Genomic DNA, 22,399 nt, shown 5'->3' with positions numbered 1-22,399 from the left:
CAGACATGTGCCCTTGTAAATCCTAGGCTTGTTCGTGTACCACACAGCCACATCCCTTCCACACAGACTGCAACACAGTCGTGTCTATCCTATAGGGTAACTTTAATGTTTGTCACATGGCCTCAATTTGTTACACAACCTTGTGACCCCTATTTTACATTTTTTCCCAACAATCTGTGAATTGTTCTGTTTAGTCCCTATATAGTCCCCTAACTATTTTTAGAGCTTTATTTCACTCAATTGAATTTCTGATAATATGTATAATTGAAATCTATGATTTGATTGACTAAATTGTTACTGTTATATGCATGATATGTGAATGATACATGCATACTATCATTGTATTTTCGATCAATTGTATTGTTCTTTCTGTCACTATAAAACTAATGTATGCACAACATGCCTACTGCTACTGTTGAACCAAATACATGTTAAGCATGTCTATTGTTTCTCCACTGATCTGTTATAAGCATGTCATATTGCATTGCATGGGGTGGGACGATATGAACGGAGGAAGAATTGGCAGTTTAATAATCTGCAAACATTGGTGGTTCGTCCACAACTTACTAGCAGCTCGTCTACAAATTTTTTATCTGAAAATTCTAGTGGTTCATCCACAATTTCATTATTGGCAGTTTATTTGCAATTACTAGTGGTTCATCCATAATGCGGTGTGTGGGGATGGATGAGTTCTAGGGAACTTTTACTATGGTGTGTAGCGGAGTTAGGTAGGATCTTCTCTAATAAATTGAAATTGCATCACCATTCATAAGCATGTGCATGCATAACTGTAAATTTTGAAGTATTATATTGATGTGTTAATATAAAGAATTGATACTCTGAAATGATATATGAGTGTGATTTTTCTAATAATTGATATTTTGTATATTTCATCTACTGTTTGCACTGATTTTCTTGTTATTGGACTCACATTGAGCTTTTTAAGCTCACACCTTTTATTCTATTTTTACAGATAAACCACCAAGTTAGGACGCAGACTTGGCATCTAAAGGGCTCGGCTTGGATTATTTTTTTATAAAAATATTCTAGATTTATTGTTTGAAATTTCTGTTATTCAAAAATTGTATTGATTTATTTGAACTATGCCATGATACTTAGGTTTTGGGTTTATTTGGCATGCATGACATATACTTTGATTATATGATTTTTAAAATATAAAACTTGATTTAATTTTGCATGAAATCGATTTTCATTAAAACTATGTTAAATATCACTTTTTGTTGCATTACTAAGTGAATAGTTCTTTAAAGAAAATATATATACATAAAATTGGAAATCAAAACCTTGCTCAGAAAACCTTAACATCTATCATTTTGGAAATAAATTATATCTTTTAGTGAAAAGAAGATAACACGTTAAGTTTCTTCAAAAATAAACAGAAGTTTTAAAATGACTATTTCGTAAGCTCCGATAGTTTTACTAGGACATTTCGGTGGCCAATGTAATCTTTCAAATTGAGCCATAACGTCTAGGCCGAATTGGGGAGGCTACATTTGGTGGTATTAGAGCTAGGTTTATAAAATTCAGACTATGGAATATTGAATGAGTCTGCATACATGCATTATAAATGGGGTATTTTGGGGGGGAACCATGCCACAAACTTTTGAAAAATGATTTTCTTTAGAGAAATTAAAATCTGAGACTCCGATGTCAGTCCTAATTTAGTTATTGTTACTTTTGAAACTCTAGATAAACTATAAACTCTAGACTGTAGACACTCAAGATGTAACTGTCTGTTTTTAGTGGTGTCAAAAACAGTGATTTCGGGACCATAATTTTGATGTGTGAGTCCATAAATATTAATTATTTAATATTTACGAGGGCATTAGAGTGTCATATTGAAATTTAGTTCGATAATTTTGGTGTTTAGTTAGTTAATTAAAAAATGACTAAATTGTAAAAGTTAATCGATTTTGATTTTTATTAACTAAATGGCTTAAATGGTTAAAGTGGGAGGATTTATGTGATAATTAGATCATGATGAATGTTAATGGATGGTTTAAGGCTAAGGTTAAATGAAATTTAAAATATTTACTGAAGGTTATTTTGGTAATTAAGTAAATGTTTAATATTAACAAAAGAAAAAATTTGTCATCTTCTTCGTTTGGTACTTCCCACCGAAAAATACTATGTGGTTGTCAGCTAAAGAAGCTCAGCCAACTTGTGTCCTTGCATGTAAGTCCTCCGGCTATCAGTTTTTCATAAATTTTATGTTTTTGTGGACGTTATTTTATGTTTTTGTGGACGTTGTAGCTTAATCTAACTAGCCCAGAGACTATTTTGAAATATTTTTAAAGTTTTGGAAACTTACGATTGATGTTCTTGAAGCTTTTTACTTTTTGAGGGTTGAGCTTGAAGCTTGATGATGAAATATGACTATTTTGTAAAGTGATTTTGATTAGTTTTGTGTTTAGGGACTAAAATGATAAAATATTGAAATTGGATTGAAATTCTTGTAAATTCCAATACTTTAGGGTTGTATAGGGATGATATTGAATTTTTCACTACGATTTTGGGCTTAAATGTAAAAAATAAGCTTGGTTCGATTTTAGGGACTAAATTGAACAAAGAGCATAACTTTAGAGAAATTGTGAAAATTGCTAATAGGAAGTCATATGCATCAAATTAGATGTTTTAATGTTATTGGGACTGGTAAATTGAAATAAAATTACTGTGTAGATCAATAACCGATAGATAATCATGGAAAAGAGAAAATTGTTGACTAGTCCATGATACTGATGTCTTTGCTATTTGGCCTTGGTAAGTTAATACGGTATAGTTTTTTTTTTATAATTTGTAATGTTTAATTTGATTTGTGAATTATGGATATGTTTGAATATATAGATTTGTAAGTAAGTTATTACAATTTGATACAATGTGAGAAAATGGATTAAATTGAAAAGTGTTATATTGTTATATGTATCGAGCCTGAATGAACATAGATATGATATAGATGATGTTATATGACATGATATTGGCATGTTTGTAGGTGAGGATGTGAGCGTAAGAGCTTGGCACTTGGTGCCCAGGCATGTTTTTTGAAGGACGTTAGCCTACGGGTTAGGCACTTAGTGCCCAGATGTGTTCTTGGTTGGATTAGCTCGGTTGAGTATTCTGGCATGTTTTAGGTGGATAACTACGTATCTGTATCTGTTCATATAGTTCATTGGGCTGAATCTTGATGGTTAAGTGACATGAGAATTTGTTTATAATGCTTTGGTAATTGACTTGTAAATATTTTCATGTCTTCCAACTTAATATTGTGACTTAATATTGAATAATCATGTACATTTTGAATGGTTATATGACTTATATATATAAGGTTCTCACCATTGACATGGTTCTGATAACAGGATTTTGTGTTAAGTTAATTGTTCTATTAATTTATAAATGTGATATGCTATATTGTTTTTCTACCTATGAACTTACTAAGCTCAACCGAAACTTACTCGATTTTGTTTTCTTGTTTCCTTGTAGATTTTGTATTGCAAAACCGGACAATCGGATTAGCCTAAAGATCACACTATCCAGCTATCTTTTGGTAGACTTCGGAAATGTTATATTTTTGGTTTGGTGGCATATAATAGAAGTAACTTGTATATGTATATAAGTGTTCATTACAAGTGGTATGTTTTGTGTTTGTATAAAAGTTGTATGCTTGTTGGCTAATAATGTGGTTGATAATGGCTTGGTATGGAGATTTGAATATGGTAGTGAGCTTGATATGTGATGGGCTATACGTGTTGGAATGAAATACATATAAATGAGTTATACTGTGATAGGGAATGCTTGAATAGGTAAAACTTTTGGTTGGAATTTGTTTTTGATGGCATGAAATGATATGTGCATTGTTCTTTTGATGGCAAATATATTAGTGAACATGCCTTGTAGGAAGCATTCTCCTTTAAACGGTAACTATTCCAATAGCTAAAAGGAGTGCAACAACCATAATTTTTCCTATATAAACCACTCCAAACTTCATTCTTTTCAACTCAATACTCAATACTCAATACTCAATCCCCAATTTTCATTTCTTAATTCTCAATCCTCAATCCTCAAATCCTCAATCCTTAATTATTATTTCTCAATTCTCAATTATATTCTTTTAATTCTTTTTTTGAGTTTTATTCTCTTTGATCCACATCAGTGAAAACATGACCTATAGAAAGCGTTTTCCTTTCAACCGTAAATATTCCAACGGCTAAAAGGAGTACAATAGTCTTATTTGTTTCCTATATAAACCCTCAAAACTTCATTCATTTCAACTCAATACTCAATCCTTAATCCTCAATTTTCAATTTTCAATTATTTTTTTAATTCTTTTTCTGAATTTTATTCTCTTTAATTTTAGTTTATTCCTTGTAATTGTTAATTAAATGGCAAATCATCTTATTCGTTTGGATGAGAAGCATATCTCCAGCATCCAATTACTAATGGTAAGAAAATATTATTAAATTATTTAATTTTAAATAGTTAATTATTATGCTAATTAGATTTTTTTATATTTATACACTCAGCTCGAAGATCAAATTTTGGAGACGTACATAAAAAATTTAAGCGAAGATGCATCAGATGTCATTTATGGACACTTGCGAGATGTAGGATTTTTATACGTGGCTTGTATGCTCGGAGGGACTAAATTGGATCCCCCATTTATCAATGCTTTGGTCAAAAGATGGAGATCGAAGACGCACACTGTAACACCTCTAACCCGTCTCTGTCACCGGATTAAGGTTATAGAGTATTACTAAACAATCAAAAACATTTGAACATTTTATCAATCAATATAATAATTACATCAGAAACCATTCATAATCATGTACAACGTCCCTAAATCGAGCCCTTGAGGCTCTAAAAGTATCGTAGAAACAATTTGGGACCAATTTGAAATAGTTTGAAAATTTTAGGAAAAGATGCAAAAATTGCCAAAACAAGGGTCACACGGTCGTTTGGCCAGGCCATGTGCCTCACACGGCTGAGATACACACTCGTGTCTCAGGCCATGTAACTATCGAACTAGTGACACACAACCGTGTCTCAACCCGTGTCCTCTCCTGTGTAACTCTCTGAGTAGGATCACACAACCATGTCACACACCCATGTGCCAAGCCATGTAACTCACTGACTTGCACCCTAAATAAAACATTTGATGACACACGGCTGTGTCACCAAGCCATGTGTCTCACACGGCTGAGTCACATGCATGTGTCTCAGACCATGCGGACCCAAAATGAACCTTAAGCAACAAGTTTACCAATTCAAGCTTACTTGGACTCTAAGTAATACATTCACCAGCCAAAGGACCTATTCAAAGTGACATTAAACAAGCTAAAAACATGCTAAATCAACCATTAAAAGTGACTAACCAATGTACCCTCATTGGTACCACAAGTATACACAGTTACACATCAATATGGATCATTAATCACAACTTATCAATTCAAAAAATCTAACACTCAACCAATATGCCTATCATAAGCACCTTAAATCGGAACATTCTAATCACATTTGCCATGAACTTGCACTTAAGCATCTTACCTCATTCACATATATCATATAAGTTGACTATTTGTACTTAAGATCATACTTTAACATTTTACAAAGCAAAACAATAGTAATAACATACAAGTTACATGCCATATAATCCAAAATGAATGTTCCAAAAACTACCGAAAATGAGTGGATAGTGTGACTTGAGTGCCGATTTGACCATCCAACCTTCAAAGTATCTACAAGAACAGAACATAACAAAAGTAAGCTCATTGAAGCTTAGTAAGTTTGATGTACTAAAACGATAAGTCTTACCGAAGTAAGTAGAACAAATCATTAAACAAGTTACATTACAGAGCAAAATTCAAAACTCAAATTCATGACATAACCATCAAAATCACTAAACAAGTTACATTACAGGGTTTTACAATCTAATGAACGACTTAAGGATATGAGTGCATCGATATTCCAATCGAAACACACCAGATGCTCATAAGAGCTAATCCATCCGAAACACACCAGATGCTTATAAGAGCCAGTCTACCTGATAACACACTAATGGCTCCGAAAAGCTAATCCAACCAAAGACACACCAAAACACGGAGTATAACACGAAAGTTTGCAACATATATTGAACCTCGGTCTACTTGAAAAACATATATATATTACTCCACAACAATCTCCACTCCAATCCCCCATAACACTCCATATCTCAAATGTACTCTATCCCGCAGTCAATCCGATCCAAATATTGAAATTTAATAACATTTCTCAAATAAGCTTACATCATATATAGTCAATTATATCTACTATACCATTTTATATCATCCAAAATTTCATAAAAATGTTAAATTTTTAAACCGTACGAACTTACCTAGACTGAATTGTAGTAGTTATAGAAGTTTAGGGACTAATCTACGATTTTACCTTTTCCACGTATGTCAACAAGGCCTTGATCTAAACTGTAAAATGTATCAATTATCAACTTACATTACACCTTCCAATTCACTATATATTTTATACCCTTTTATTTTTTTTCAAATTTACATAATTATCCCTAACTTTTACAACTTTTGAAATTTAGTCTTTTTACTCGAAAATCATCAAACTAACCATTTTTTCTCAAGACAACATTATAGTCGAATATTCTAGGCCCTTAAACAGTCCCTATTAAACATCAAAATTCACTATCAAACCTTGAATTTTTGACATTTTCACAATTTAATCCATAAATCAAAATCCAAAAAAAATCACTTCACGAAATCACCAAATACCACAATCAAAACTTCAAATACATAGTTATCATCAATAACATTCAAGATTGATCAATGAAAACTTTTAAATTTTTCATAGATTCAAAAACGAAGATACGGGCTAGTTGGACCTAGTTGTAATGATCTTAAAAACATAAAAATTACAAAGAACAGATACAAAAGTCAATTACATGTAACAAGTTTAACCTAGCTGATTCTCCAAGCTAAACATCCATGGTATTTTCGGCTATGGAAGAAGAAAAATGAAGAAGAAAGACTTATTTCTTTACATAATATTGTTTTGATTTTGTTTTAATTACAAAATTACCATTATACTTAATTTACTTTCAATTTTTCTTTAAAAATTCACTCCAAAACCGTCCATTATCAAGAAATAAGGTTTAATTTCCTTATTGGTCTTTCCACATTTATTATTTAAGCTATTAAATCATCTAAATGCAATAGTTACTAAGTTTTGCACCTTTTACAATTTTGTCCTTTTTTTTAATTAGCTATCTAAACGTTAAAATTTCTTAACAAAATTTTAATAAGACTCTAATGACTCTATAAATATTCTATAAATAATATTTACGAGTCGGCACGATGGAAATTTGTGGTCTCAAAACCACTATTTTGTCACCACTGAAAATCAGGTTGTTACACACACATTTCATCTTCCCTACGGTGAGTGTACAATTACACTCAAGAACATTAGTTTACAACTCGATCTAACTTTCGATGGGGAAGCTATTATGGGGCCAGTGACTTGTGTCGATTGGAGTGCAACATGCGAGCAACTACTAGGGAATGTGTCAAACAAGTTTAGGGGTAGTCGTATTGATATGAGATGGTTGGAGGACAAATTCAAAACTATAGAGGTTTCTACGAGTGAATTGAAAAAGAAAAATTCGTGTGAGCATTCATCTTGAAGTTGATCGAAGGTATGCTAATGTCGGATAAATCCCTCAATCCGGTACATTTAAGATGGCTACTACTACTAGTCAACTTGAAAGAAATAGGATGACTTAGTTGGGGATTAACGGTGCTGGCAACATTGTACTGAGAAATGTTTCGAGCAACAATACTAAAAAAAGTTAAAATCGGCAATTGCATGTTCCTTCTTCAATCATGGTGTAACATGCATTACCCGATCCGGTCGCCAAACCCCAGTACTAGAATGCTACAAATAATTACGAAACATTTACATTCGAATTATAATTCAAAATCTTAGTTAAATATCATTATATCGCATATAATCCAGTTTAACAAGAAAATTGTGTTTAAATCAAGCTTACAAAAGCTTAAAATCAACTTGATTTCAAACAAGGATCAATTTGAAACAAGAACAAGAAAAGATAGGAAAATTCTGCAAACAGGGGTCACACAACCGTGTCCTCTGATCATGTAGAAGGCTGAGGCCGTGTGAGGTGAGACACACGGCTATGTGGGCAAGTCGTATAATAGCCTGATGGCATGTGTTGCTGGAGTCACACGACCGTGCGAACAACCGTGTAACTCAGAGATGTCACGTGGGTCAAAAATACAAATATCCAAAAGATGTCAACGACCATGTAGCTGGGCCGTGTAACAAACTGTGGTCGTATGCATAAAACTCCTTTTTATCGTCCACTATTATTAAACCAATGGTTTAATTATCTTATAAGTCCCTTAGTGATGTTCTATATTATGATTTACTAACAATTGAACTTTTGGCACTTTTACGATTTTGTCTCTTTACCCTGATTAAGCACTAATTCGACAAATTTACTTGACCAAAATTAAATTCAATCCTAATATAACTCCGTAAATTTTTAATAAAAATATTTATGAGCCCGATTTATAGATCATGGTTTCAAAACCACAAGACTTTACAATTCTCCCCCTAAAGAAATTTTGCCCTCAAAATTTTCCTGAAAATAGGTGGGGATATTGGGATCTCATCGTTTTTTTCCTGTTCCCAAGTCACTTCTTCCATACTATTGCTACGCAACAAGACTTTCACGAGTGGGATGGGTTTATTTCTTAATTATTTTGCCTCATAAACTAGATTTTCAACCGGTTCTTCCTTGTATAACAAGTCGGGCTAAATTTCAATTTCTTTCGTCAAAGTAACATAAGACAAATCCAATTGATATCTCCTAAGCTGTAACATAAGACACGTGAAAAACATCATGTATCATTTGTAACTCTGTCGATAATGCTAACCAACATGCAACTGGTCCAACCCTTTCGGTGATTTCATATGGTCTAGTAAATTGAGGACTCAGCTTTCCTTTCTAGTCGAATCGTAGAACTCTCTTCCACAGAGAAACCTTTAAAAACACTTTATCACCCATAGAAAACTCAATATCATGACGTTTCAGATTCGCGTATGATTTCTGTCTATCAAAAGCTACTTTTAATTTGTCTCTGATCACCTTAACTATATCTTCTGTTTCCTAAATCAATTACAGCCCAACAACTTTTCTTTAACATAAATCTGACCAACAAAAAGGTGTTCGACACCTTCAACCATATAATGCTCCATACGGGGCCATTTGAATGCTCAACCGAAAACTATTATTATACGCAAATTCAGTTAATGGTAAATAACATTCCAAGCCTGCTTCAAAATCAATTATGTAGGCTCGAAGAATATCCTCCAAAATCTGAATAACTCGTTCCGATTGTCCATCCATCTACGGGTGAAAGACAGTGCTGAAATTTAATCTCATACTTAAATATTTATGATATTGCTTCCAAAATCTCGAAGTGAATCGAGTATCCTGATAAAAAATAATCGACATAGGTAAGTTGTGTAATATAACTATTTCTCGAATGTAAGTTTTAGCTAACTTCGGAAGTGACCATTCGGTTCTAACTATAATAAAATGGCTTGACTTCGTAAATCGACAACTATCACCCAAGTGGCATTTCCTTTTCTCACAAATAATAATAACCTAATCACAAAATCTATCGTTATCAACTCTCATTTCCATTAAGGAATAAAGATAGGCTAGAGAAGTCCAACGGGAACCGTATGTTCCGCTTTAACTCGCTGATAAGTTAAACATTTGGCAACGAACTCGACTATCTCTCTTTTCATATCGAACCACCAATATAATTCCCGTAAGTCACAATACATTTTCAATACTAGGGCTCCACAGAGCGATATAATAGGGTGTATAAAGCACAATCCAGTAAATCTTGCAACTGAACTTTCAATTCTTTTAGCTTTGCCAGTGTCATACAATAAAGGGAAATCGATACCGAAGTCATACCAAGGGACACTTCAATTGCGAACTCAATTTCCTGATCTGGTGGTAAACCCAATAATTCCTTGGGAAATACATCAAGAAATTTACAAACAGATTGAATCTTGTTTATCATATTATCATCAGCATTTGAGTTATTAACATAGGCCAAAAAAGCTTCACAGCCTTGATTTAGAAGTTTATTAGCTTGAATTGATGAAATGATATGAGTTGAATCACTCGTTCTAACACCATTATTCACTTTTATCGCATTTCCAACAGCACTCTAAACTAGAAACTTCTTTTTACGGCAACCCAATATCACTCCATGCTTGGTTAATCAATCCATACCCAAAACCAGATTGAAATCACCAAATGGAACAATTAATAGGTCGACAAGAAAAAATACGTTCTTAATCTCTAACGGACACCGCCTACACACTTGATCGACTAACACTATTTTCACTAAAGGGCTCGATACGACCATAGCCACTTTTGACGTATCAGATTTTAAACTTTTCGATTTAACCAAATTAGCATTGATATAAGAATGTGAGGATCCAAGGTCTATCAAAGCGTTAATAGGCACAAAGAATAGAAGAAAGATACCTACTACAACATCGATAACATCACATTCCTCACGAGTTCATACAACATATGCTCAAGCCAACACTTTAGCCTTTGACTGATGAACAACAACTTCGCTCCCCTTTCTCGAACCACCTCTCAATACAAAGCTACCACGATTAGTCCCTTGACCCCTAGCTACAGGTGTAGACCTCTCGATAGGGACAGGAGCTGCATTATCATTTCTTGAGCACTTACAAGCAAAATGTTCCAACAATCCACAATAGAAACAGGTTCGCAACAACTTCTAGCATTCACTTCAATGCTTTTCTCGCAGTGTTCACAGTTCAGTACATCAAAATCCTGAGCAGGACCTCGCACACTACCCACTAACACAGATGGTTAACAATATCAGTTTCTTCAGATTCATCAGGCTTTAAAGTCGATCTCCAATTTCCACAGGAATCTCTAGTCCATTTAGGTAATGAATGTGAACTAGCAGTTCCTGTTAGCTTCCCTGCAACTCAAGTAGGCTTTATTTTCTTGTCAAGACCCAAAGCTGGCTCCACCATTTTTGCTCACTCAATTGGATCAACAAACTTTGAAATTCGTTGTGTTACTAGCTGAACTCTTACTTCGTTGCACAAACCACATAGAAAATGTTTACAACTTTCAACTTTGAAAGGCACAAATTCAGAGGCGTATTTACTGTGTCGTAGAAACTCGCATTCATAATCGGCTACAGACATCTCATTCTGTTTCAGTAATAAAAACTCTTGCTTCTAATCTTCTAGGTATAATTCTTTGACATACTTTTTTTGGAACTCAACTTGAAAGAACTCTCAGTCTGCTCACTCAACAGGTACGTGGTGTGTAATTGTCTGCCACCACGTATATGTTTCTCCTTATAGCAGAGAAATAACACATATTACACATTCTTGTGGGGTGCATTCAAGTTGTTACAAAATTCGTTTAGTCGATTCTATCCAAACTTTGGTAGTTGAGGAATCAACCCCTTTCAAGCCCAAATATTCAATAGCACCATACGTTTACAATTCCTTAATCAAGGCCCGTCAAACAACAAGCACGTGTACTACCATAGGAGTAGCTCTCACCAGTCTCTGAAGAGCATCAGCTATAGCTTAAAGTATATTTTGTTTCATCTTGTCCCTCATTTCTTTTTCTATCAACCCTATGTTGTTGAGCTCCAGCTGAATATATGCTCGGTGCTACCGATTCAACCCTAATTTCATTCTCAACAGAGTGACCACTACTATGAATACTCTGATTAACTTCATTTCCATATTCTCTTGACATCTTTTAACTATAAAAATAGAAACATAATAACTAGCATCTAAATCCCGACTCAAACTCGACTCAATTATGACATTACCTCTAAACTTGATTCTGAGCTTGATTTAGTCAGAGAATCGGCTAAATCTATAGCTCTGATACCACTAAGTATAACACCCATTACCCGACCTGATCGTTGAACCGAGTAATAGAATGCTACAAACAATTATGAAACATTTACATCTGAATTATAGTTCAAAATCTTAGTTAAATATCAATATATCGCATATAATCAAGTATAACAAGCATTACAACCAAAATTTGTGTTTATATCGAGCTTACGGAAGCTTAAAATTAACCTGGCATCAAACAGAGATCAATTTGAAATAAAAACAAAATGATAGGAAAATTTTGCAAACAGGGGTCACACAGTTGTGTCCTCTAACCGTATAGAAGGTTAAGGCTGTGTGCAATGAGACACACTACCATGTCGACAAGTCATGTAATAGCCTGATGGCGTGTGTGGCTGGAGTCACATGGTCGTGCGAATAACCATGTGACTCATTGATGTCGTGTGGGTCAATAGTGTAAATATTCAAAAGATGTCACACAACAGTGTAGCTGGGTCGTGTGTATAAAAAATCATCCAAAACCTACAAACACACGACCATGCCATATGCCTGTGTATGACACATGGTCGTGTATCAGGCCATGTGTACCTAAAGAAACCTTTTAAAATAAGGTTTTTATCCCTAGTTCACTTATGCCACAAGCAAACATTACACCATATCTCAACCAATTCAAAAGCATCAAAATCATACCAAAAACATCATTTATAACAACCATCCTAAGTGCCTAACCGATATGCCACAATTGGCACCTCAATTAACAATTCAAAATTAAACAAAATACAATATTCAAACCATTATGATATGCCTTCAAAGGCACCTCAACATATTCAACCAAGCATACATCATTTAACCTTTAAAACATAGTGAAATAACTCAATTTCAACCATAACAACATGAACCAAAACTTAGCAAATATTACAAGTTCAACACAAGTATACCATCCATATCTCTCACAACCATGTACTAACCAAACACATCTTTTAGCATAATATCTACTCACTAGTTAAACCATTAAGTATATATGCCAAATTACTTCAACAAGATAACATTAACATGACCATTCCCAACACTTCCATACATATTTATATACATTAATATACATTACTCTCAAAATGCCAACAAGAATCCAAAATAAGACATTATAGAAATGACACCCTAGGTACATGTCATGGCCCAAAATAAAAAATCACCAACACTTGAGTTTGGGATTTCTACTAGATGCTAAGGTTAACGATCGAATCAAAAAGTACCTAGCCTATGCACAGAAAAAATTGCATGCTAAGTATAATTTAGTGGTATTTCTATAATCTGAACATTAAAGCATAACATAAATTAATTTAAATGCATAAATTAAAATGAATAATAATATGCAAATAACATATTACCTATACCATTTTTCACATTCTTTGATCAAATCTAACACATTTTACTAATATTAAGACATGGCAATTACATTTCATATTGTCAGTTGATCACTCAATTCATTTAATGGCACATTCCATCTCAATTTCCAAATTCATGAGTTCAATGAACATAATTTATCAATGTTCTCAACTCATTCCACAATTTCATATTTCATTTTACATTTCACATTTCATTTTAATTTCATTTCCATTTGTCATTTCAATATCAAATATTTCGTTTTTACCATTTATTTCCCTATTAACATGACTAGGACTCGAACGGATACATGGATCCAAACAACACACCTGTTTGGCACTCAGTGCCTCATCGGATAAATCTAAAGTAAATAGTTGCGTCCAACACTTATCAATAAGTTTGACACTAGCGTTTTATCAATATAATCGAAGCAAACTAGCACCCAGTGCCTTATCGACTTGTAGTCGAAGTAACCTTGAACTCTTCCTATCCTATGGCATGCCAATTATATCTGACTCTTTCCGAACAGTTAATAAGGTATTCATTACATATTCCATTATCAACCAATACCTTAATTCACATGAATACATTTATACAACATATGGAAGCAATAAATCATCTCAATATATATTCAATTTCAGATTTGCATAAACATATACATTTTTCACATATATTCAATTTAGTCCTCATAGTCAATAATCAATTCAAATCAATCCAATACATCTCATTTTAACAAATGATCTCACCTTACATTCTTACCATGCACAAACAAGTCAATATGCAGTAATTACAAGACAGTTCGGATTATAGAAACACAAACCATAAACTTCGAGCTATTCGTCGATGACTTTGTCTTTTCCTTTCTTTTTCGAGGAACTCAGGTTGGCTTTAGCTATGGATTAAGAAAAAATAAAAAATTATCAATATAAAACCATTTTCACATTCAATTGTTAATTTATGTAACTTTTCATTTTATTCAATTTAGTCCCTAAAATCGGGACTAACATAACTTTCAAATCTTGCCTCCATTTTTCATGTTGGTTTCACTATAGTCCTTATTGGACTTCCTATTTTTCATTTCTACCACAAATTTTGAAATTTGTGCACTTTATCCCCTATTGCACAAAGTCATCAATTGACTTTATAATTTAGTCATTGTTCAATTCTAAACTTAAAAGCTATCAAATTGACATCTAAAACTTCAACTATTCAACAATGGTAAAATCTCCAATCTTTAACAATATCAAAAAATACGACATGGGCCAGCTAACTTAAGCTTCCAAAAACATAAAAGCCACAAGAAAATGTTTAAATTGGACTAACCAAATTGAAATTTGAAACATAAAACTCCGTAGTCGAACCTTCTTCTTCTCCTTTCCTTGGTTTCAGTTGCATGAAGAGAGATGAAAATGTTTTGTTCTTTTTTTCCACTATCTATATTTTATTACTTTTGTTTTTAGTAATTTTTATTTATTTTTAAATTCAAAATTTTATAACATTTTTAACCATCAAACTCCTTGTTACCGTCCACTATTATTAAACCAATGGTTTAATTGCCTTATGAGTCCCTTAGTCATGTTCTACATTATGATTTACTAACAATTGAACTTTTGATACTTTTATGATTTAATCAATGTACCCTAATTAAACACGAATTCGACAAAATTACCTGACCAAAATTTAATTCACTCCTAATATAACTCCGTAAATATCTCAGTTTATGAAAATGGGGTTCTGAAACCACACTTTTCAACACCACTGACTATCAGGTTGCTACACGTGGGCATGGTATCAACTACCATTTTTACTCCCCCGAGTGGAACTCCCTTACGAATTCCCACTCGTAATATGGTAAAATTCATTTGATAACATCATTATCATTTTTATTTTTCATTTTTGTAATTTTGAAAAAAAATATTATTTGAATAGGTGGAATAACCCCACGAGACACAACGGTATACTAACCGAGCTCGAGGATATCCAACTAGCTTTAGATTAACAGATCGAAGAGGAGATTAGTTTCTAAATTTCAAAATTATCATTTTTTTTATTTCAGCATTTGAAATTAAATATTAGGCATGTGCTAAAATTAATAAATTCGTATTGCAGTTTGTTTAGTTGCCATATACGGGTCCGAGGATTCAAAAATCTTTAAGTTTGGAGCCATCACCTAAGAAACTAGGATCACTTTGCAACTCTAGGTCCAAGTTGACAGTGATTATACAATCTCCAGTTGAAGTGTAACTAGAGCTTCAAGTTTACAAAGGTTATGTTATCAAAAGATGGAGCATAATTGGGGTCGTAGTTGACAATGGTTATACGGGCACGACAACGAGTTTTTCCTCGTCAAAGGAGCATGCTTTATAAAAACCCATACACAAGTTTGAGGAAGAAAATCACAGGGGTCTTCCAGTATAATCAAATAATTCGTTTTATCCATCTCCACCAAAGGCAGTGACCCTGTTATAAAACTTGGTACACCCTAATTTTGTCATAGGTTATAGTAACGAGGTCACCGCCTTTGGTGGAGATGGGTAAAACAAATTACTTGATTATATGGAGACGTCGCTGCATTTTTCTTCCTCGTACTTGTGTATGAATTTTAAAAAGCATCCTCTTTTGATGAGAAAAACTCGTTGTCGTGCTTGTATAACCACTATCAACTACGACCCCAGATATACTCCATCCTTTGACAGCATAACCTTTGTAAACTTGAAGCCCTAGTTACACTTCAACTCCAGACCGTATAATCACCGTGAATTGGGACCTTGAGTTGCAATGCGATCCAACTTCCCAGGTGATAGCTCCATACCAACATGGCAGATGAAATTTGTAGGTCACCCAGGTCCACGTCACCACTGTAAATTCAAGCATTCCTTAAAATTATAACTATGTCTATCTCAAACACAAACAAAAATAAATCTACAAACTTTCAATTTCCATCTGCAAGAAAAAAATGAAAAAAAAAAATTTAGCGAAATGAAAACACATCTTACAAGACGCGTTTTTACTGCCACATTAGTGAAAATGCGAACGCGCCCTATAAGACGCGTTTTCCTTTCTCTCTCCAAAAACAACATAAATCAATAAATTAAAAAAAACATATTTTTCAATTTTTTCAGCATATTTCTAAAATTTAGCCTAATAATAAATCTGATGTTTCAGTAAAATAATAATAATAATAATAATCTTTTAATAAACAATAGGCAAGAATCGAACAAAGATTTGGCAGATGAGTAGCAATAGTTTAAAGCTAAACCGAGGTGCCTGCAAGAATATTCAAAAGAAAAGGCTTTTGTGGAGGTTAGGCTTTGAATGTTTAGTCTTTAAAAAAACAGTGTCTTTTTGGAAATTATTATAAAAAAAAGGATAAAAGACAGAATGAGACAACGAGTAATTCCTTCACCTGCTACACCACAAAAAGGCAGGTCAAAAGTTGGGTCCGACAGAGAGGGGTTCAACTTTCATTTAATATTTTTTTATGTACATTACATTCTAAAATTTTGTACTTGAATCCAAGTATAAGTTGTCATTAGACCAGTAGTTTGTTAGCCTATATGCAGTCAATGTTAATATGGATTAGGTGAATTCAACGTCATTTCAATTTGTGGATCATTCTAAATTTGAGAACTGTGTTATTAATAAATTTAAATTATTTATGATTTTAATTATTTTAAATTTTAATTTATTATAAATTCGACCCAACATTTTCATATTATTAACTTTATATTGTTAAAATGAGATGAATTCAATATTGTTTAAACTGGAGCTAGATTTTATTAGGATACTAGTTCGGAGAGGGGCAAAAGATAAATTGACTTGTCCAGTTGAATTGAGTTAAAAAATGGGTTGAATCAGATTTTGTTAATTTTGCTAATTTTTAATAATTTATTAGATTTAAATTGAAAAAACCAAAAATCGATGACTTGACTGGTTCGACCACCTATCTGAATCCAAAATCACTGGTTGAATCCGAATTAAGCTTAATTCACAATTTAGCCCCTAAAGTATACCCAATTTTTCACTTTGGTACTTGATTTGTTTTTTTGCTCAATTTGGTACCTAAATTATACCTCCCTTAATTTTTTTTTAGTTCTTTTTTTAACAGATGTTAAAAAAAAAACTGGTGGCCAATCACATAGTGCCATGTGGTGTCTTTTTTAAAAAAATAAGTATTTTCTTTTATCAAATATATATAAACATAAAAATTTTAATAAATGAAATAAATATATAAAAACTTTAAAATATATAAAACCTAGAGAAAAGTATACATTAGAAAATAAAAAATAAAAAGATGATAAATGAAAAGAAATTAGTTGAAATTAATAATATTATTATAAAAAGTAAAATAACTTTTAAAATTTATAGAAAAATTAAAATTATTAAAAACTATAAAAATATTAATAAGTTGTAAAAATTATCAAAAGTTTGACAAATTAAAAGATTGTGAAAATCATTAAAATTTAAAATTGTAAAATAAATATTTAAATTTTGTGAAAATTATAAGAGTCGTTTTTCGTGGTTCCACGTTTGTTTCTATTAAAATGTACAAAAATCTTCCGGACTGTAATTAGATAACTGAACATTTTGATTCTACTATTAAATATTTTATTATTAATGCATTTTATTAGAGCTCAAATACAATGATTTTATGAATGGAAATTTTTTAACAATTTTCAAAATTTTTAAATAAATTAATTCTTATAATTTATGAATGGAGAAATTCTTATAATATGTACAGTTTGTATAACTTTTAATAAATTTTAAATAACTTCTTTACAAATTATTTTACATTTTATAATAATATTAATAATTTCAACTAATTTCTTTTCATTTATCATACTTTTAAAAATTTTTATATTTTTATTTTCAATTGTTTAATGTTTATATATTTGATAAAAAAATACTTATTTAAAATTGCCAAATATAATTAAACTACTGTCATTATTTTTTCATGTATTGGCTATTAAAAATGGAGTAAGAAAATATAATTCAGAAAGAGTATCAATTACGTAGTAAAGTTGAGAGAAGTTTCATAATCCCCTAGAAAAGATAACCAGACGTAGCCCACCGCAGAGTAGGGTATTTTCTTTTCTTTTATCCAAAGTTGAAATTTCTTTTCCTGGATGGCGGAGCAGCAATAGATAGCCAAGAATGAAAGAGAGTTTTCACCTTCATAAATACAACCAAGTTTTTCCAATGAACCCAACTTGCCTTCGATTGTTGAACCCTTCATTTTCAATATTGTCGTTTTTAGAATTTTGATTTTCACTTTCAATTATCTGATTGTACAGTGAAAAAAGCACAAGAACCCAACTGTGCCAAAACCAGAACCGGGCAACATGAAGTTCGGGAAGGAGTTTACATCTCAAATGGTGCCGGAATGGCAAGAAGCATACATGGACTATGGTTTTCTCAAGACCCGTTTAAAAGAAATCCATGGTTTCAAGCAGCGGGCCAGACCACCAGCCACCCCAGGTGGTCTGAAACGAAAGCTCACACTGTATCGAGCTTTCAGTGGTTTGGTCCATAGGCACAACCACCCCACCAGTCCGTCTTCACCGGATATCGAAGAGCAACCGATTTTAGTTAACTCCGTCGACCGTAACGGTTCCCGGAGCTACGAAACGACTTTCCTTATGCAAGCCGACGATGGGGCAGAGTACGAGTTGGTGTTTTTTAGAAGATTGGATGATGAGTTCAATAAGGTGAACAAGTTCTACAAGTCCAAGGTGGAAGAAGTGACCAAAGAGGCAGAGATCTTGAACAAGCAAATGGATGCTTTGATTGCTTTCAGAATCAAAGTGGAGAACCCTCAAGGATGGTCGTGGGAAGACAGGTCCGGCGAGATGACCCGTCTTGCTTCTGACGTGGCCGCCTCAACCGCCGCCTTGGCTGCTTCGACTCCAGCTGGTGCCAGGGCAAGCAGTAAGCACAAGACATATATGTTTAGTACTTAGGGGAGAGACCCAATTTTGTGAACGTGTTTATGGCTCATTTGCAGGGAGAGTTGAACACATGGAAGTCATTGAAGAAGGACCAAGCAGACATGAAGAATCAGATGAGGATAAAGAAGAAATTGTTCAAGTTCAAAAGCCAGTGAACAATGACCTTAAGGGTCGTAAACCAGCTCCGTTGCAAATTCTAAACCGTGTTAAAATCAACAACACTCTCGAGACACCTCGATCAACCATTAAAGGTTTTCTAAACGTACCTAAGCAGACTGAGCTGAAGTTTAATAGGGAAAATCTTAAGAAAGTTGAGGGCCAACTTAAGCTAGCTTTTGTTGCATTCTATCAAAAACTGCGCCTTCTCAAGAGTTTTAGGTACGAAAAGCGATGCTTACATTGATTATTTCATCATTTTCTCTGTTTCAAATTCGTATGGCTAATTCGTTCTGATGTTGAAACAGCTTCTTAAACACATTAGCCTTCTCAAAAATCATGAAAAAATATGACAAGGTATGTATGTACGTAAATGTGTATGTTTGTATATATATACCCTTTTTTATTAATCAACTTTGTTATTCATGCTTTCAGATCACTTCAAGGAACGCTACGAAATCTTACATGAATATGGTGGATAATTCTTACCTAGGGAGCTCCGACGAGGTGAGAGCTTTGGTTATTCACTAAAAATGAAGCTTTCCTCAAGGTGCTAATGCCTTGGATTTACTCATCATTTGCATGTTTAATCAAACAGGTTACCAAACTTATGGAGAGAGTAGAAGCTACATTCATCAAGCATTTCGCAAACTCGAACCGCAGTAAAGGAATGAGCGTTTTAAGACCAAAAGCTAGGAAACAAAGACATAGAATAACATTTTTTACTGGTACTCCTTCATACATAAGTATTAAGGAATTGATGTAAGCAATTGTTTTTCAGTAGATACGTGTATTATCCTCAGGTTTCTTTGCTGGATGCACATTTGCTCTCCTAATAGCACTTATTTTGATTGCTCGTGCCCGAGATATCATGGGAGAGGAAGGAAGGATCCAGTACATGGAAACCATGTTCCCTCTTTACAGGTAGGGTTGAAGCTGCCCCCATGCAATTCGAGTTAATTTGGTATTTAAATCCATTTGTTTGACAAGCTTTTACAAAATTCGTGCAGTTTATTTGGATTCATTGTTCTACACATGCTTATGTATGCTGCCAATGTATACTTATGGAGGCGGTATCGGGTTAATTATGCCTTCATATTCGGTTTCAAGCAGGGATCTGAGCTAGGCTATAGAGAAGTGCTGCTTGTAAGCTTTGGTATTGCAGTGCTGGCACTAACTAGTGTGCTTTCAAATCTTGACATGGAGATGGATCCGAAAACAAAGGATTACGAAGCATTCACTGAAATCATCCCTTTGATCTTGGTGGTGGTAAGATGATTGAATCTGTCCCTAATGTGAGGAACTATTCTTGTGCTAATATATATGTAAGATTAACAACTGATTTCTTGGTTTCTTCTTTGCTCTGCAGATTATGTTTATCATACTCTTCTTGCCATTCAACATCTTATATCGATCCAGTCGACTCTTCTTCCTAACATGTTCGTTCCATTGTATCTGTGCCCCTCTTTACAAGGTAATAGAATCAACAAACTCGTGAACTTAAATGATTGGAGCGGTGAAATTAATCTGTTACCGACTTTTTACTGCAGGTCACTCTACCAGATTTCTTCCTTGCAGATCAGTTAACTAGCCAGGTTTGTGACTTGAAACTTGCTGTTTGGACATATTCAAGACTACATTCAAAAATGGTCATTGATAAAAAAACGTTTACGACCCTTTTGTTTTTCGTTTCAGGTGCAAGCACTACGGAGCCTCGAGTCCTACATTTGTTACTACGGTTGGGGAGACTTCAGACACCGACGAAACACCTGCAACACCAGCGATGTATTCAACACGTTCAGCTTCATTGTGGCGGTGATCCCGTATTGGTCTCGCCTCCTTCAATGCCTGCGTCGCTTGTTCGAAGAGAAATCCCCCGAGCAAGGACACAACGGATTGAAATATTTCATCACCATCGTCGCCCTTTGCTTAAGAACTGCTTACAGTCTTAACAAGGGGTTAAGCTGGAAAGTATTAGCCGTCATTTTCTCGGTTGCTGCTGCAATTTTCAGTACTTATTGGGACCTTGTCCACGACTGGGGACTCCTGCACCAGAAGTCGAAGAACCGATGGCTGAGAGACAAACTCCTTATCCCTAACAAAAGCGTATATTTTGGTGCCATGGTGAGCATAAAGTCGTAATATTTTGGTAAGAAATTCTGATTCTGTTACCTGTTCTAACAATGTTGGTTCATTACAAAACAGGTTCTGAATGTTGTGCTGAGATTTGCGTGGCTGCAATCAGTGTTCAACTTCAACTTGTTTGATTTGCATAAACAAACGTTGGTGACCATAGTGGCTAGCTTGGAGATCATCCGACGTGGCATGTGGAATTTCTTCAGGATAGAAAACGAGCATTTGAACAACGTGGGGAAGTACCGTGCATTCAAATCAGTGCCGTTACCTTTCAACTATGATGAAGATGAAGACAAAGAGGAATAGGATGTTCAAATTCAACCAAAAGCTATTACTATTTTTTTCTTTTCTTAATGTGTAGAAGCTGTTTATCCTACAAATTCTGGGACTCAAATCTTTTGTATTGTAAATGCATTTATCAAATATATCTTGATTCAATCACGATTAACCCATAATGATTTTTTTCTTTTTCTAATTTTTTTGTTTAATTTTCTCTCTATTTTAAATTTTGAAATTTCAAATCACCTAAAATGAATAAAATGTAACTTTTAACTTTGTTGACCTGTATATGTAGCATTAATAATTAATTAATTGTTTTTTAAAAATTAAAAATATTAAAAATATTTTGATAACTTTATATTTTTTAATAATTAAAAAAATAATTTTTATTTTCTCTAATTTTTAAATTTTAAAAATTAATTAATTACTAATATGGTATCTACATAGCAATCCATGTATATGCAGCGTTACCAAAGTTAAAAAACGTTAATTTCTTCGTCCATTTTAAGGAT

General features: G+C 33.5%; 1 protein-coding gene across 1 annotated transcript; it reads left to right on the top strand.

Moving 5' to 3' along the window:
- Window positions 1–18,409: 18,409 nt before the first annotated feature.
- Window positions 18,410–22,063, top strand: LOC105771340 (phosphate transporter PHO1 homolog 3). Its single transcript, XM_012592773.2, has 11 exons — window positions 18,410–19,296; window positions 19,373–19,694; window positions 19,781–19,829; window positions 19,908–19,979; window positions 20,071–20,200; window positions 20,276–20,396; window positions 20,483–20,741; window positions 20,842–20,946; window positions 21,023–21,067; window positions 21,168–21,596; window positions 21,678–22,063. Exons 1-11 carry the CDS (start codon window positions 18,711–18,713, stop codon window positions 21,912–21,914), a joined length of 2,355 nt encoding a protein of 784 aa, XP_012448227.1. The 5' UTR covers window positions 18,410–18,710; the 3' UTR covers window positions 21,915–22,063.
- Window positions 22,064–22,399: the final 336 nt, after the last annotated feature.

This window comes from Gossypium raimondii, chromosome 5 (assembly GCF_025698545.1).
Source record: "Gossypium raimondii isolate GPD5lz chromosome 5, ASM2569854v1, whole genome shotgun sequence".
Classification (NCBI taxonomy): Eukaryota; Viridiplantae; Streptophyta; class Magnoliopsida; order Malvales; family Malvaceae; genus Gossypium; species Gossypium raimondii.
The sequence above is the reverse complement of the archived record's forward strand: the minus strand, read 5'-3'. Positions and strand labels throughout refer to the sequence as shown.

Excerpts from the sequence above, each read along its gene's own strand:
- LOC105771340 (XM_012592773.2), top strand. The coding sequence starts at position 18,711 with ATGAAGTTCGGGAAGGAGTTTACATCTCAAATGGTGCCGGAATGGCAA. Across the intron at positions 20,397-20,482 it reads ACCATGTTCCCTCTTTACAG|TTTATTTGGATTCATTGTTC; the intron begins GTAGGGTTGAAG and ends AAATTCGTGCAG. Across the intron at positions 20,947-21,022 it reads TCTGTGCCCCTCTTTACAAG|GTCACTCTACCAGATTTCTT; the intron begins GTAATAGAATCA and ends TTTTTACTGCAG.